The sequence below is a fragment of the Hyperoodon ampullatus genome (assembly GCF_949752795.1).
Source record: "Hyperoodon ampullatus genome assembly, chromosome: 12".
Classification (NCBI taxonomy): Eukaryota; Metazoa; Chordata; class Mammalia; order Artiodactyla; family Ziphiidae; genus Hyperoodon; species Hyperoodon ampullatus.
Window position 1 is genome coordinate 32,477,336 of NC_136925.1, and position 17,262 is coordinate 32,494,597.

The 17,262-nt window shown below is 36.5% G+C and overlaps 1 protein-coding gene across 1 annotated transcript in view; it reads right to left on the bottom strand.

Annotated features, from left to right (window-relative positions):
* Positions 1-17,262, bottom strand: part of ASCC3 (activating signal cointegrator 1 complex subunit 3) — a gene marked incomplete at both ends in the record, with an annotated part of 318,402 nt that overhangs the window by 147,657 nt on the left and 153,483 nt on the right. The window contains one exon of the mRNA XM_079716820.1: positions 13,993-14,127. Coding sequence (XP_079572946.1) covers positions 13,993-14,127 — 135 coding nt within the window. The remainder of the gene's footprint in view (positions 1-13,992; positions 14,128-17,262) is intronic.

Genomic DNA, 17,262 nt, shown 5'->3' on the forward strand with positions numbered 1-17,262 from the left:
GAAAATAGCACATTTATAAAAGCCGTCAAAAACGAAAAAATAAGAAATAGGTAGCACCTACATGAAGAAAGCATTATTATACTGCTGAAGGACATTCAAGAAATGAAATGATACGCTTTGCTTTTGAGATGGGAAAACTTGATTTGGTGAAAATACCAAATCTCAGTAACTTAATCTGTAAATCAATGCACTAACTCAACTAAAAGATAAACGTTATTTCTTGGAAGTGATACTGAAGTTCATCCTTAAAAGTAAACCTGTATATCCAGGAAAAATTCTAAAATTGAAGAATAATCAGGATGCTTATCCCAATCACATATTAAAAATATTAAAAAAACAAATAAGTATTGTAAAGCAATTATACTCCAATAAAGATGTTAAAAAAACAAACAAATAAGTAAAATCGTTTGATACCAGAGAAGAGGCAATAAGATCAAGGAAATAGAAAACAAAGTTCAGAAACTGACTCAGGCAAATGTGAGAATTTGGTATGTTATATTAAACTTTAAAAACAACAGAATAAACAGGAAGTATTCAGAAATGCATTTGCTGGGGGAGATCATCAAGAAGATGTGACCACCAGTTTGACCCACAAGCTCGGCCCAAGCAATCAGAGGCTCCTCATCCCTTCTCCTGTCCTTGGAATGTGCACTCTGCTTGCCTTCACTTAGAGGCTGCCCAAGGACACAGCCCTTAGACAGAAATGAGGTGTTGTCTGTGCACATGACTAAACCCCGTTAAGGCCTCTATATAAACTTTTAAGATTGTGGCAGGTGGGTGCGGAGATCTACTTGTATATAAGTTCCCTCAATTATTAAACCTGCCACCCACCAATCTGGAGTGGTCTGCCTCTTTCTTAAGTCTTTCCTTGTCCTCTGTGTTTTGGGGCCAGTTTCACATTACACCCAGAAAGGTCCCGAGGAGACTGCAAATCAACACCATTACTATATGCAATAAGTTCTAGATGGATCAAAGATTTAATAATGAAAATTAAAAACTTAACTTAAAAAGGGCTGGAGGAAGGCTTCCCTGGTGGTGCAGTGGTTGAGAGTCGCCTGCCGATGCAGGGGACACGGGTTCGTGCCCCGGTCCGGGAAGATCCCACATGCCGCACAGCGGCTGGGCCAGTGGGCCAAGGCCGCTGAGCCTGCGCATCCGGAGCCTGTGCTCCGCAACGGGAGAGGCCACAACAGTGAGAGGCCTGCGTACCGCAAAAAAAAAAAAAAAAAAAAAAAGGGCTGGAGGAAATCATGAGTGAGTGTGATCTTTATAAGCAAGACAAAGCCCAAATACTGTAAATAAACTGAAAAAAATCTCATTATGGTAAAAATATTCATAAATTAATAAAAATAAAAATCAAAGATTAAGTAGGAAAAATGTTTGTAATACATATAACAGTACATGCAATTTATAGAAAAAGAAATTCAAATGGCAAGTATGAAAAATGCTCAGCTTCACTCATAGAGAAATGCCAGTCAAAATAATAACGAAGTACCATTTTTTGCCTATTAATCTGTCATAATCTCCAAAACTCTAATGCTGTTCAGTGCTGGCAAAGTTAAGTGGGAGGAAGTTACTGTTCCAGGAAATATAAGTTGGAACAATCTCTTCAGTGGGCAATTCAGGACCACTCATTCACCAAAATTTTAAATGCATGTACCGTGTTGATAAATAAATTCCACTGCCAGGAAGTTTCCCAGTGGACATCACTGCAACTGCCAAGAGTGTGCGCAAGAATGTTTACTGCAGCACTGTTTACAATACAACATAATTAGAAACAACAAAAGTATCCATCGAGACAGACTGGGTAAATGAATTAAGATAATGTCCACACTGGGGCACACTACGCCATTGTTAAAAGAATGAATCAGATCTTTCAGTGTTGATCTGGAAAGATTTCCATGATGTATTACTAAGTGAAAAAAGTATGAGACATAAAAGTGTGACTAACACGATCTAATTTTTTCATACTGAAACTCACATGCAGACACACACAATGGCAGTTTGTACAAAACCTTCCCTTGAAAGAAACATAAATGGAAGAAGGTTTTTAATAGGAGTTTTATTTGGAGAAATCAATGGAGAAAGATGGTTAAGACCATGAGTTACGAAGCTAAACTTATTACAAGATGCCTGCTGCTTCCTCAAGTATCAGAACAGGTGTTGTTTTCCACCTGTTTTTTCAGGGTGAACTATACCTGGAGTCCGGGCTTTGTTAGTCTCTGCAGGACTGGAGGGGTATAATTCACCCTGTTCACATTGTCTGAACAGAGCATTGGATTCTCCGAGAAAGCCATTTGAGATCCAATACTATACTCACTGGATAAAGTATCTCTATACATGGAAATTCAGCACAAAAGAACACCAGCTGTAAAAGGTAAAGGGAGTCAGGTGTGTAGTAGAATTGTGTAAACTTGTTTTCCTCAGTCTTTATATTTCCACTTGTCACAAGTGAGCTTCCCATACAGGGCTTTATTGTCAGTAAAATTAGAATAGAATGGACAACTGCTAAGAATCCATTAGCACACAGAGGCTACTAAATTTTTTCCCCTAGTGAAAGCATGTCCCAAGCTTCCTTCTATGACTTTACATATCTTTTTCCTACCTATGACACAGAAAATCAGTATGAGTACTTTTTAAAATGAATAAGGTTAAAATGTAACCACTTCCCAAAGTTGACTTCCAAACTAACACAAATACATGATTAAAGAACGAAGACTGACAGCAAGTAACTGAAGATATTAAAAGAAAACAAATTAGTTTTTTTCCTCCATAAGATAAAAAAATATACAGAACTAACACAAGACCTTCAGCTCAGTTACAAACCCTGCATGAAAGAACAATAAGAAATGGCATAAATAATTCAGTGACCTTTGTAAGCCTTCTGAGGTAATTTATCTTGATAAGGTATGCTTTAATGTGGATTATTTTAAATCCATTAGGAAGAAATAACTTAACAGTCATTATAAAAACTAAAATTTAACCAGAAGGAGGCAAATGGTTTCTCCCAAATGATACCATTATTTTTTCACAATTACTAGTGAGTATGCCTTATCAATATCGGAAAAAATATTATAGAGTCCTCATCTTTGGTATGTGCAATTTTTATCATTCTATAAAGTTCATCAGTGGACCTGCTTACATTGTTAGGAGCATAAACCAATACCTGGCTTATCTTTTGACAAGGGAGTTTAGAGATCTAAGGAGTATCATCTTTCCCCATCCTTTCTCTTTCTCTCTTTCAAAGCTCTTATTCCACTTTAAACCCTTATCACCGAGACATCTGAAATCGCTCCTCTGGTGTCCACACCAAGAGAGCCAAGAACGGCAATGCTCTGTGTTCCATGAGTCTTTCAGAAGGAAACACATCATACCTCCCACCCTGTTCTCAGGATAAGGCCTATTAGCCACCTGTTCACACGATCAACAAAATCTAGCTATGATCAGAACTTCTGAGGATCATGTTAAAATTTTAGGGTCTTAGTTCCAGGTACTCTGATTCTGACAGCTGCCATGGAAACAGGTAATGGGGAACCAATGCCCTATTATACTACTGTTCCCATAATACTTGGTACTTCTTCGCTCTTGAATCGGTTCCCTACTTCCTCTACTATTTCTTCACCTTAGGGTATGAAATTCTTCACTCTATTCTCTGGAACTGCTACTCAGTAATAAGGAAACTATATCAACCTCATCTCCCACCCTGCCTTAACTGAAACTTGACTCTTTTCCATGGACTCTTGTTTTCCATGCATATCTTTCAAGTGGTGGGGGATGATCTCTCTCTTCCCTCTCACCATTTCTAGGTCAGCCTGTACTAACTTTTTACAAAAACCTCTGTTCCTTTAAGGGTCAGTATATCTGCTATGTCACCTGTTACCCTACCTTATCCAATGAAGACTCCATACGTATGGCTCCTAGTCTTCCTGTCTATCCCATTTCCTATCATGATCCTCGGTGACAGCATTTTCCATGTGGACATCTAAAACCCTCGCTCTTCAATTCCTTGACACCCTCATTTCCACTGACATCTCCTCTGTCCCATCTTAGCCATCCCAACGATTGTATTCTAGGCCTGTCATCAACCCACAACTGTACTACTTCCAAAACCAAAATCGCTAGTACAAACACCTCAATTTCTGACCAAAGATTCCTATATGTCAAGCATGCCCAACTAATTTTTTCTAAGCTCTTTATCATTAGTGATACTTCCAGATCACAATTCCTCTACTTTCTTAATATTCATCAGCAGCACACCCTCTCCATCCCTGCCCCAGTCTTTATTCTGGTTCTTCCTCCAGTGCAGATAACACAGTCCAAGATGTTAATCACATTCCTGCCAATTTCTTAAACTCATCTGCCCTTTTGCCATATAAGACTGGCAGAATGTCAAACTCAGATGAGCCAAGGTAGCTAATGCTTAAGAAAAATTACATACAAGGGCAACTAGAGACCAGTCTAAATCCATGATCACAATCTCAACAAGCCCTTAACGTTGGAAAGCAATTCTGTGATGTCTTTATGGTCAGTTTGTTGTCACATGTCTCACAAAGTCTACATTACGCATTGACTGGCTCTCCACAAACTTCTCACCACCTTGTTATCCTTGACTCTTAGAGAATGACCTTAACAACTACTTCACAAGGAAAATACAATACGTCACAGGAAGCTCCCTTATCTTCCTGCCATACACCTAAAACCTATTTGCATCAGAACCCATCTCTCTAACTTTCTCTTCTGTTTTTTAAAATTTTATTATTTATTTATTTATTTTTATTTATTTTTACATCTTTATTGGAGTATAATTGCTTTACAATGGTGTGTTAGTTTCTGCTTTATAACAAAGTGAATCAGTTATACATCTACATATGTTCCCATATCTCTTCCCTCTTGCGTCTCCCTCCCTCCCACCCTCCCTCTCCCACCCCTCTAGGTGGTCACAAAGCACCTAGCTGATCTCCCTGTGCTATGCGGCTACTTCCCACTAGCTATCTATTTTACATTTGGTAGTGTATACATGTCCATGCCACTCTCTCACTTTGTCACAGCTTACCCTTCCCCCTCCCCATATCCTCAAGTCCATTCTCTAGTAGGTCTGTGTCTTTATTCCTGTCTTACTCCTAGGTTCTTTATGACATTTTTTTCTTAAATTCCATATATATGTGTTAGCATACGGTATTTGTCTTTCTGTAGTGCCCTAACTCCTATTTAAGGAAAATCTCTACTTCTTCTTTGGATCCCATGCCTCTTGAAAATTCTCAGGACTCTTATAGGTTATCTGTGGTCTCTTTCCTTTCCTACATGAATAATCAATCAATTTCAATCCTTTTTCACTCTCTCTTGAATAGTTTCCACAGAATATAAGCATATCATTTCCACCTTGAAAAGAAAAATAGTATGTCTACCTTTCTGAGTACTATTTCATATTTTCTAGATACTATCCATTTTCCTTCTGTATATAAATTAAGTTCTCAAAATTGATGTTTATACTTTAATCTACATTCATCAGCCAGCTTAATCTAGTTTTTGCTCTCCACTCTGGGAGTGAAAAGGCCCTGAATAAGGTCACCAATATCCTCCACGTGGCTATGTACAGTGTATTTTGCAGCCCTCACATTACTTGACCACTCACTGCAGCAGTCAGTATAGATGATCTCTTTCTTCTCTTTGAAATGCTCTTTTCCTTGGCCTCTATGACATTTACTCCGGGGTATACTCCAGTGTTTGGAGGTTCCTCTGCTGGCTCATTCTCCTCTAATCATTAAATATCAGAATTCCTCAAAACTTGGTCTTAGGCTCTTTTACCACTCATATCCACTTCTATGGTTTTCCCACTCCAAAACAGACTGAGCTTCTGATACATTAGACTTACATATCCATCCAGATGCTTACTCTACATCTCTAAGTATCCCAGGCACCTCATCTCAGCACATCCAAATGGAATTCATGATCTGTACCCTTCCCTCCAAAGTAATCCTTCTCTACTACTTTTTCCTCATAAATGACCCAACTAACCACTCAACAATATTAAGCCAGACATCTTTTAGAAGACAGAAAACTTCCAGATCTCTCTTCCTCAACCCTTCATACCCCATTAACTACCAAGTCAATCAATTCTATTTCCTAAATATGCCCCAATGAATCCACATCTCTAACTGGTATTCCCATTCTCTCCTGCCCTGCCTGTGTGTAGTGATCTTTCTTAAAAGCACAACCCTGGTAGGAAAATTACTAGTTTTGTGTGCTCAAATTGTCATTTTATTTTTATATTATTAGTTGAGGGGAATACAGTTAATGACATGCCACTCCCTTCCTCAAACTTCTCTAATCATAACCCATTTCTTTTAAGATAAAATACCTGATCTGTAACATGATAAACAGGGCCCTCACAATCTGGTCCTTGCCTACAATATTAGACTCATGCTATAAACATGGCATCTACCACTCCCCATCATTCTCTATGTTTCTTAGTCACTCTGATTTTATCCACATCCTTCAATGTGCTATTGCTTTTCTGGTGTCAGAGACTTTTCCTAGAACATTCTTCTGCTGTCCTTTGCTTTGTGTACATATCTCACCTTAAATGTCACTGTGCTAGCTAAGCGTCCTCCCAATTTTACTTTCTTTTAGCACTTAATGCCTCTTTATTATTTAATACAATGTAATTAAAATCAATTATTTAATTAGTTGTTAGTCTTTCTGTTCAGCCAGAACATAAGCTCCATAAAAATAAATGGGCAGCTACTTTTTTTCTTCCAAAATATATTTCCATTCCCAATTAACGCAAAGAATGTTAATCAGCATGCAAGTCCCACCTCCTTCAATGAGGCCTTCTTGTATTGCATGAGCCAGAAGGTAAAATCTGTACTTCCCAGATCTCTTGTAGTCAGGGTATTGGATACAAAAATCCATTCTGCTAATTAAATGCACTCATGCAAGATCTAGGCAATGGAAGTGAAGAGGAAACCATTTTCTGCTGTTTTCTTTTGCTGGCAAGCAAAATCTTGGAGAAATGAGGGTTAAAAGTTATAATGGATGTATTATATATTCAAAATTTGGTTTTCCAGCATGTTCATGAATGATGAAAGGTACCCAGTAGCAGGTGTAGCTTCTACACGCTGGACCACCACCATGGTTTGGCTTCTGGTTCTTAAACTCAACAGTTCCAGTGGTAGTTGCCTGACTTCTACAACTCTGATCTTTATAAACATTCTAGGAATTACCTAACTTCTTTTCACAAAATTATTTTCTATTTAAAATATAAGTACAATGGTTTGTTTCCTTTAATGAATCCTGATTGATACAACACAACTTTCTCAATCCACTTTAAACAGGTTGACAGCAGAGTTTATCTATCTTGATACCTATTGATCCACCATAGTGACTGCTAGGTAGCTTACATTCAGTAAATATTCACTGAGTGACTACCACTAAAAACAGTTTGAGGTTTATGTGTGTATAGTCAATTCACAATGACACAGACTAGCCTAATTCCCATAACCAATTTCCATATGTCATTCTAGCTGTGTGAATTATGTACTTTAACTGGGGAGAAAGAAGTACCATGTCCCCTGTTCCATGTTATAATCCTTGAAAGATGGTCTTGGTATCCCATATGAGCTACCCTGGTATTAACTACAACCCAATTATACAGACACAAGTCAGCATTCTAGAGAGAGCACCCTAATCAGTAGAAGAGAACTCTCATCTAAAATTGTATTCTTCATACCCATTTGGTCATTTTAAAATAAATGCTGAAATAAAAAATTAAAAAGAAAATCACTGTGAAATGTGATTTTGATCTTTAAATTTTATCAATACAAATCTCTGTACCAATAGGGTTTAGAAATCTTTACTTATATAATCTATATATATTTTTTCTTTTGCGGTACGCGGGCCTCTCACTGTTGTGGCCTCTCCTGTTGCGGAGCACAGGCTCCGGACGCACAGGCTCAGCGGCCATGGCTCACGGGCCCAGCTGCTCCGCGGCATGTGGGATCTTCCCAGACAGGGGCACGAACCCGTGTCCCCTGCATCGGCAGGCGGACTCTCAACCACTGCGCCACCAGGGAAGACCAATCTATATGTTTTTAAAATGGTTTTCCTACTAAAATATTTTCAAATGAGAGAGCAATAATATTCTAATATACATACTTTTCCAAAACAGCAAGTTTCTTTAACAAGATGTATAAACTTGTTTTAAGAAATTTATTGTATGTTTCTAAAATACATCTTAAAGCACAGGAACAAAAATTGCTGCAATCAAGGCTACTTAAATAAAGATAAAATTCCAATGCTACTTTCTGTGTTTCTTAAAAAGGGTTTCACTAAAGAAGCTCCTTGACATGGGTCATGGTAATAATTTTTTGAAAATCACACATAAAACACAAGCAACAAAATAAAAAATAAACAAGCAGGACTACATCAAACTAAAAAGCTTTCACCCAGCAAAAGAAATTGACAAAGTAAAAAGACAACCTATAGAATGGGAAAAAATATTTGCAAACCATATATCTGATAAGGGGTTAATAACCAAAGTATATAAAGAACTCATTAAACTCAATGGCAAATAACCAAATAATCTAATTAAAAATGGGCAAAGGGCCTAAAGAGACATTTTTCCAAAGAAGATGGCCATGGCCAACAGGCACATAAAAAGAAGCTCAACAGCACTAGTCAGTCTTTGGGGAAATGCAAATAAAAGCACAATGACATATCATCTCACACTCGTCAGAATGTCAGAATGGCTATCATCAAAAAGAGAAGAGATAACAAATGCCAGTGAAGATGTGGAGAAAAGGGAACTCTTGTGAACTCACTGTTGGTGGGAACGTAAATTGGTGCAGTCACTATGAAAAACAGTATGGAGGTTCATCAAAAAATTAAAAATAGAACTACCATATGATCCAGCAATTCCACTTCTGGGAAGATATCCAAAGGAAACAAAAACAGTTGGAAAGATATCTAAAACCCCATGTTCATAGCAGCATTATATACAATAGCCAAGACATGGAAACGACTTAAGTATCCAGCAATGAATGAATGAATAACAAATTTGTGATACAAACACACACAGACACACACACACACATACACACACAGTGGATTATTATTTCGCCATCCGTAAAAAAAATGAGGAAATCCTACCATTTGCTACAATACACATGGGCCTTCAAGGTTTGCCTGGGTTCAAAATCTTTATTCTAAAGAGCCTATTTCCCTTTGAAAATGAAAAAATCCAATTAACCACTCAAATCTATTTTTTATTAATTTTCTTTCATTTTACTTAAAAAATTAATATACTTATAACATTCTTTCTATGTGGTTACAAACAGACAGTAGAATTAATACATTAGCCTCCTAAAGGAAAGGAGGTTGATATGCCTGAGGAAAGAATAAACTCTGAGACAACAGTTTACACTTATTTAAAGTAAAAAAACCAGAGAAAGGGGACTCTTAGGTACTTGCTACTCTCTTTAGCTAACAGATATCATCTATTCCAGGAAGAGGAAATTCTAATTTTATTTGATTATACTGACACTGGAAAGCTGCTAAACCAGAAATAATTAAAGCTATCAATATTATCAGATTACTTACATCAAAGCCAAATTCCTATAATTTAGGCAAAGGCTAAAGCTAACCTATGAAAGCAGGTGATGGTTGGCAGATCTAGATCATAATAAAAAGTCATAAAATGATACTTTAAGGTAGCTTGAGGGTACATATTATTACTCGATTTTTCCTAGTGTTCTGATTTAACAGATATTCCTAATCACTACATTCATGAGGCTTGCTGCATGACAGACTGTATCTATCTATAAGGAAAACTTTTAATATCACTAATATATGTAAAAAATCGAACAACATCAGTGCCTATTAATCAGAGAAATACCGTACAGGGTGGGTGGGAATATCCATTCTAGTTCTAGAATATTTAAAGCCTGTTAAAAGTTTTGTCCCTAAAGGAAAGAATTTATTTGACTGAGATAGAGAATGAAACAGAATCTGAAGATTCTAATTGGAATAATTCATTCAACTTAAAATTAAAATTATAATTAAAAACAACGGGGACTTCCCTGGTGGTCCGGTGGTAAAGAATCCGCCTTCCAATGCAGGGAACGCGGGTTCGATTCCTGATTGGGGAACTAAGATCCCACATGCCACAGGGCAACTAAGCCTACACGCCATAACTACTGAGCTCGTGTGTCTCAACTAGAGCCCGCGTGCCGCAAACTACAAAGCCCATGCGCTCTGGAACACAGGCGCCACAACTACAGAGCCCACCTGCCCTGGAGCCTGCCTGCCACAACTAGAGAGAAGCCCGCATGCCACAATGAAAGATCCCGCATGCCTCAACAAAGATCTTGCGTGGCGCAACTAAGACCCGATGCAGCCAAAAATAAAATAAATAAATCTTAAAAAAACAAACAAATAATGGTTTAATAATGAAAATGTCTGTATCTCTAATGATATATTTCTATGTATAAATGCAAGCTGCTACTGTTCCCTAAGGTATGTTCTATCTTACAGAAAACAGTGGTTTCTTAAGAGAGTTTCTTTGTGGGAGAAGGCAAAAAGTAATATGCAAAGTAAGCTTCTAGAAGGAGATTTCCAGAATATGATATGCAATGTTTTATCATTCTTCAGCTAGTTTCCAAAATAATTTCATATATCATTTCATTTGTTTCTCATAGTAAACTACTAGCATAGGTATTATTTACCCCATTATTACTCCATTTGATAGAAGAAAAAGTATCTTTAAGAAATGTTTAGGTGCTTAAGGCCACAGGGCTTCTAGAGGTGAAGTCACAGCCAGAGCTTTTTGCTAATGTGTCCTCTTACTTTGGGCCTCTTTTGTAATTCCTCAGACACTCCCTTCCCCAGGGAGAACTGCAAGCTCCATCTCTGTAGCTTAATCTACCCTTGGGGTATTTCACTTTCTTTTCCCTATTTTCCTGTTTCAGTGGACAATTTGGAAATATAGTTGCTTTTTCAGCTGGGAGTAAATTTGATATCAAAGATAGCAATGGTATGAGGGGTCGTGAAGCATAACCGTTACTTACTGGAAAGAAATGACTCATCTTCAGCTGTGGCTAAGGCACAAACACAGCCTCATTATGTACGCACACTGCCCTCCCCCACCCCTGCCCCCCACACACAGAGAAAAAGAATCCTTAATGGAGTTTTATTTATTATTTATACAAATAAAGTTACAGTGTGTTGAATAAAACTGTGAAGAAATGCTTTTAAAAACCATACTTGCTGAGTCAGGAATTGAGATGGTTACTTTAAACACTTAGGGATAAAGGATCACTGTGGCAGGGAAGGGATTTAGTTTTATTTCCATTAACAGGAGTCAGGAGGCTAAATTTCTATGTACTACCATAGCAAACTTACCTTCTAATTTTATTTTAATGTTCTGAGTACTTAATTTCCTATTTTTCAAAAACATCAGAAGAAATATCTCCTGCCATCATCGTAATAGCATCCTTAGAATTGCTAGTAAGTTAATACCATTCAAGTTTAAAAGGCACTTCAAGAAATAGGAACAAACATTCAACTTTAGATTTAGAAGAATAATCTAAAATTCTGGAGCTTCGAGAAAACATCCAAAAAGATTATCTTATCTTTTGTTATAAATAATTTTCACTGTGCAGGGGCCAACTGTTTTGAATCTCTCTTTCGGAGAAACGAGGGATATAGCTGAGCTGAAGAAATGTTCTTCCATTTTATTAAAGGAAAAAAAAAAAAAGACTCAAAGCTCTAAAGGCTTTAAAAGTCACAGGTTGGATATGTTCTGTTTGCTTTTGAATAAACAGGATGCACTGTAGTGAAAAGGGTAGACTTTGGAGTCAGTCTGGTTCAAATCATAGCTCCACTTATTACATGGGAGTCTCTGGGAAAATTATTCTCTTTTCTCAGTTTCCTTATCTGTAAAATGGGGATAAGAATCTTTAAAGGACAGAATAGTGGTAGAGAGCAAATGAGAAAACTAAAGTAAGAACATCTCTTAATAATGTCTGCCTCCAAGAAACAAAGGCAAAAAAAAAAAGTAATTTTGGGGTACCTACTATCAGCCAAATGCTATACTAAAGAGTATGATGGTGAATAGAACAGCATTCCTTGAAAACATGTACTTATTAATAATGTCTGTGGAATCCATTCTTGTTAAAAAAAAACAACAATAATAACAGGTGGGTCAGGATAAAAATCAAGTATAATGAAAATATCCAAAAAGAAAGGTATAATAAAATGACTAGGGACTTTCAAGTCTCCATGTTTTTTTCAGCATAGTGATCTGTCATTATACGTTTGGTGACATGATCTTAAATAAATATCATTTGAAAATGCCTCTACATAAATTATTTCTATATGCTTTAGAGTATTTCGTGCTATATTTGAATTACTTATACACAAATGCCATATCAAGAGACAATAATAGTACAAACCTACATCATAGGTTGTTGTGAACACTGAATGAGTTATAGAAAGCAATGAAAACAATGCCTGGCCCAAGTAAACTCTGATAAATATTGAATATTATTATTATAACAACAAAACAATAAACCTGCATGATTTAGAATAGCAATAACTCTCAGAACTGAGAGGTATAAAATAACCAGAAATCCACAAGGTGGCTCTCAAGTCTTGGCTTTTAAACACAATAGAGCTGCTTTGTATTTCCAAAGAAATGAAACAAGACCTTTCATAATTCACCATTATGAATGCCGACCTGACTTTTCAAAGACTCTCATAAATTCATAATAAATAACTGGAAGAATACAAAGCTGCATAATAGGTGGTATGTAATAGAAAACGTTATAAAGCAAAAAAAAGAAAAAAATGAATAAATTTTGTAGTTACATTGAAAGAGAATCTGACATTCAAAACAACCTGCATCAGATGATCATAGTCAGAATTTAAAATCTCAATATAAAATGGTGAAATTTAGAGCACAATCCTAATAACTAAATACATTTTACTAAAATGGTAAATGTGAAGGTGCACAGCACAATGCCTGGCAGCTGTTCAGCAAATATCAGTTAAACCTTAAGTTATGCATATAAAATATTTTGAAGATACTATCATTTTATGTCTATAGTTTTTTTATTTAAAATTTTAGTTTTATAGCTTTAAATCAGGGCAAAATTTTCTGCAAAGGGCCAGAGTACTTTAGGCTTTGTGAGCCATATAATCCCGGCAGCAAGTACTCAATTCTTCCCTTGTGTGTAAAGAAGCAGTCACAGAAGACAAAGGAAGGGCTCTGACTATTTTCTAATAAAACTAATTACAAAAACAGGTTGCCACCTTTGGCCCTCGGGCTGTAGTTTGCCCACTCTTGATCTAAATCATTACTTGATACAATTAAATAAAACCTTTTATAAATATTAGAATACTATTGATATTCAAATTACCTAGAGATGTGCCTCTCAAGCTGTAACGTGCATAAATCATTTGGGGATCAAGTAGAAATGCAGATTATGATGTGGTAAGTCTCAGGTGAGGCCTGAGGCTCTGCGTTTCTAATGAGGACCCAGACTTTTTAGGTCCTTTGAGCATACAGTGAGTGGCAAGGCAGCTGTTCTGAACCTTTTTGGTCTCAAACTTTCACTCTCAAAAAGAGCTTCTGTTTATGTAAGTTACATCTGTCCATGTTAACCTTAGAAATTAAAAAAAAAATTATCTATTATATCTTCAAAAGAACCATAATCCATTAGATATTAATGTATTTTATAAAATATAACTATTTTATGCTTTAACTATGGGACTAAACACTACAATTATAATCATATAGAAAAAAGTGATAATTGGACACAACATGCATTCAGATCCTTTGAAAGTCAAGAAAAAAGTCAAAATTATAACATGATAAATCTGTAAAATTAACTTATTGGAAACTAGAAACCATGGATCTTTAATATATAAAATATCTGGTATATCTGGCACATTATGTGCTTTAGTTCTTGTACTGTGCTGTCATTTGCTCCCCACCTGTTTTTCTGCATGTCCATATTCAGGTCCTTGAGGAGGTAAAAAGTAGGAAATCTGGCCATTATTCTTGGCTCTTTCTATTAGAGACAGAGCCGTTCTTACCGTGGCATTTCGAGCATGTACAAACACCATCACCTAAAATAAAGGAAAGCAGTTTATTTAATACTCAAATTCATTAAAAGATGGCTTAATACTAGTCTGGAAATCACCCTATATAAATGACTATTAATTTTTCAAAATAAACCCCCAGTTTATGAATACTTCAACATTTGCTTATTTTAGAACAAAGTATATATAGGATAAAGGCAAGTTAAGTAAAATTCAATAACATAGCTTTATTTATTATTAGCCTATAATTGGCAGAAGTCAGAATGAAATTAATAGATTATATAAAATGTGGAACTTAATTTGTGCATTTCTCTTCTGAAGACATGATTCATTAGCACAATCATATCTTATGAGGACAGAGTATAAAAATATACTAGAGCCTTATTTCTCCACAGTCAATGAAATTGCCAGTATCATAAAGATGTTTAAAGAAACTGGAAACAATAAAGACCACTCTTCCTTGGACAAAATCATGTCTAAGAACAATCATTTAGAATAGAGTTTAGGGGACTACTGGAGATGAAAAAGCTTCTAGAGAGGTACTTGGAATTTTCTGTTCTGGCAGACCTTCCTGTGGAATTATTCACAAAGCGACTGTGGAAATCTGAATTAAGGGGAAGGTGAGTGTCTGGATGCTTTGTCAAGAAGAAGTGGGAAAAAAGTCCTTCCAGGAACAGTAGTCAGGAAGAATGTGAAGGCAAATGAAGAGAATAAAATCAGGAAGTAACTAGCAGTCTGCATTTGCTGCCTGTCAGGGCCTGCCTTCTCTCCTCTGTGATGTTTCTTCTTTGGCTTCCACCTCCCTGTCCCCTCCCTCCATAGCTCAGTCCCAGCCTTCCCAAAGAGCCATGACTAATTCCTAATTCTTGCCTGTCTTCCCAGTGTCTCTCCATGTTCTTCTGTCAATTGTTTTCCCAGAAGCTGGAACTTTGGTGTTATTTGCAGGCTACACACTTAGAAGGACACGCAACATTGTTTTTAGTCAGGGAATTAATAGGTTCATGAGAGTTGACCTGAGTAAGAGAAGATCATTTTGAGGACAAACAAAAGTGAAAAAGGGAAGGAGGCCTGGGCTTTGACCAGAAAGGAGACAGAATGACAAAGATCTAGAGCACATGCTGTATACGTATTACCCATAGTAATATGGGTAATACATATACCACATGTATTACCCATAGTAATACATAATACCACATGTATTACCCATAGTAATACACAATACCACATGTGTTACCCATAGTAATCTTATAATTAGCCCATAGTAAACTTGTCAAAGGGAATGTTCCACATACAGGATCTGATAAAATTCATAGTAGAGTAAAACCTCAGATAATCATCATTCAAGAAACTGAAATACTTAACTAATATTCTTTTAGGGTGTATTCAAAGTAAAGGAGAGAAAATAGTCTGGAGAAGACCAGAAGTTCCTCAATGAAAATCTCCCAAAGTGTTTAGAGAAAGTAAAACAAGCACTGCAAGTCATCTGGAGAAATTTAACATAAGTTAATCACAGCCTTCAAGGACATAAAGCTTGAGACTTCACACTTTATCAGAGCCCTAACTTATTTTCTGATACCAATGTGATTTGAAAAGAAATATGATCAAAAGAGTACTTCTAAAGAGTACGCTACTAAAATTTATTTCAGAGAGTTTCGTGGATACTTAGAAAATTTTTTGTTTTCCTTATTTTCAACCCCTGCCAAAAACCAAATCTGCTTTTCACAGGCTCTCTAGCTTTCTGGGGAATCATCTTTACCTCACAGGATGTCAAGAGACTGCCATTTAAGTTCACTGTGATATTTTCATAATTCCTGACATCAGCTATTTAATACTAAGTTAGATGGAAGATTCTATTAACCATAATGCCTTGCTGAAGCTTCACCAATTCAGAATCTGTCAAATTCTACCATCCTGTCTTTCTACAAGGTAGGGACATTTCAACTACGAGTTTCTTTTTAAAGGGGAAGGCAGATTATTTTCTTTTATATAAAAATAAATTTGATCATACACAAAACCTCATTTACCCCCAACATTAAATTTTAAGAAAAATCTTAATTAAAATGATGTTACTTATTAGTTTATTAATTTATTCATTCATTCAAACGTTTCTGAGCATGCAGTCACTACCAAGCCCTGAGAAAACTGCTGTGAAAGAGAGACAAGGTCCCTGCCCTCACGGAGATGGGAATCTTGTATGATGGATTAAATAAGCACAAAATAATTTTTACCTAAAATGTATTTACTGGACATGTGTGTGTGTAAAATACTGTTAGAAGGAGAGATATGAAATGGATAAGACATGGTCCCTTCTTCTACACAATTTAAGGAGGGAGATAAAACTAGACATAATTTAGAGAGCTGATCCAAAAGACGGATGGAGTGCGGATAATACAGGAATGCTAAACATGGAGACAGCTGGTCTCCTTCACTCATCCATGCCACGACATTTACACATACCTCCTGCATGCCAAACAGTGGCCAAAGCACCAGGGATACCATGATGAATATGTTCCAAGGCACCAAATTGGAACTCTACGGTTACGGCAAGAGAGAATCACTAGGAATCAGCCCTAGCTGGCTGTAGAAGCAGGATGCAGTCTGCATGGAGGAGGCTACATACACTAGTCTAGAGTATTTACCCTTGGTAATTTTAGTGTGTTAGCTTGAAGAAGTACGTTTTTGTTCAAAGTTTCTTACACTGAGGCCCAGGGACCACTTCATCAGAATTATTGCTGGGGCCTGTTGAAACAGATTTCTGAGTCCTCCCCTAAAACCAACTGAGTAAAAATATCTAGCAGTGGGGTCTAAACATTGAATTATTAACGACTATCGAAATCTCCACTGTACTACTGTGTGAAATTAGTTAATGGTTACCACCAACTTAGTTTTCTTCTTCTAAGTTAAAAGAAGTTCAAAGGAAACATAAATAAAACATATAATACCACCATTACAAAGATTCCCTAATAACCCATCTTTATTTACCTATACATATGAAACATCAGGGATTATTAAGATATTTTATATAACCACTATAGCCCCAAGATCATTCTCCAGATGGGCTAGGGTTTTATAATACAACCAGATTTCTATTCTCCATAATTCAAATGGCACGTTATGTAAATCCCATTAAAATAATAGATATGGAGAACATAAGGGAAAATA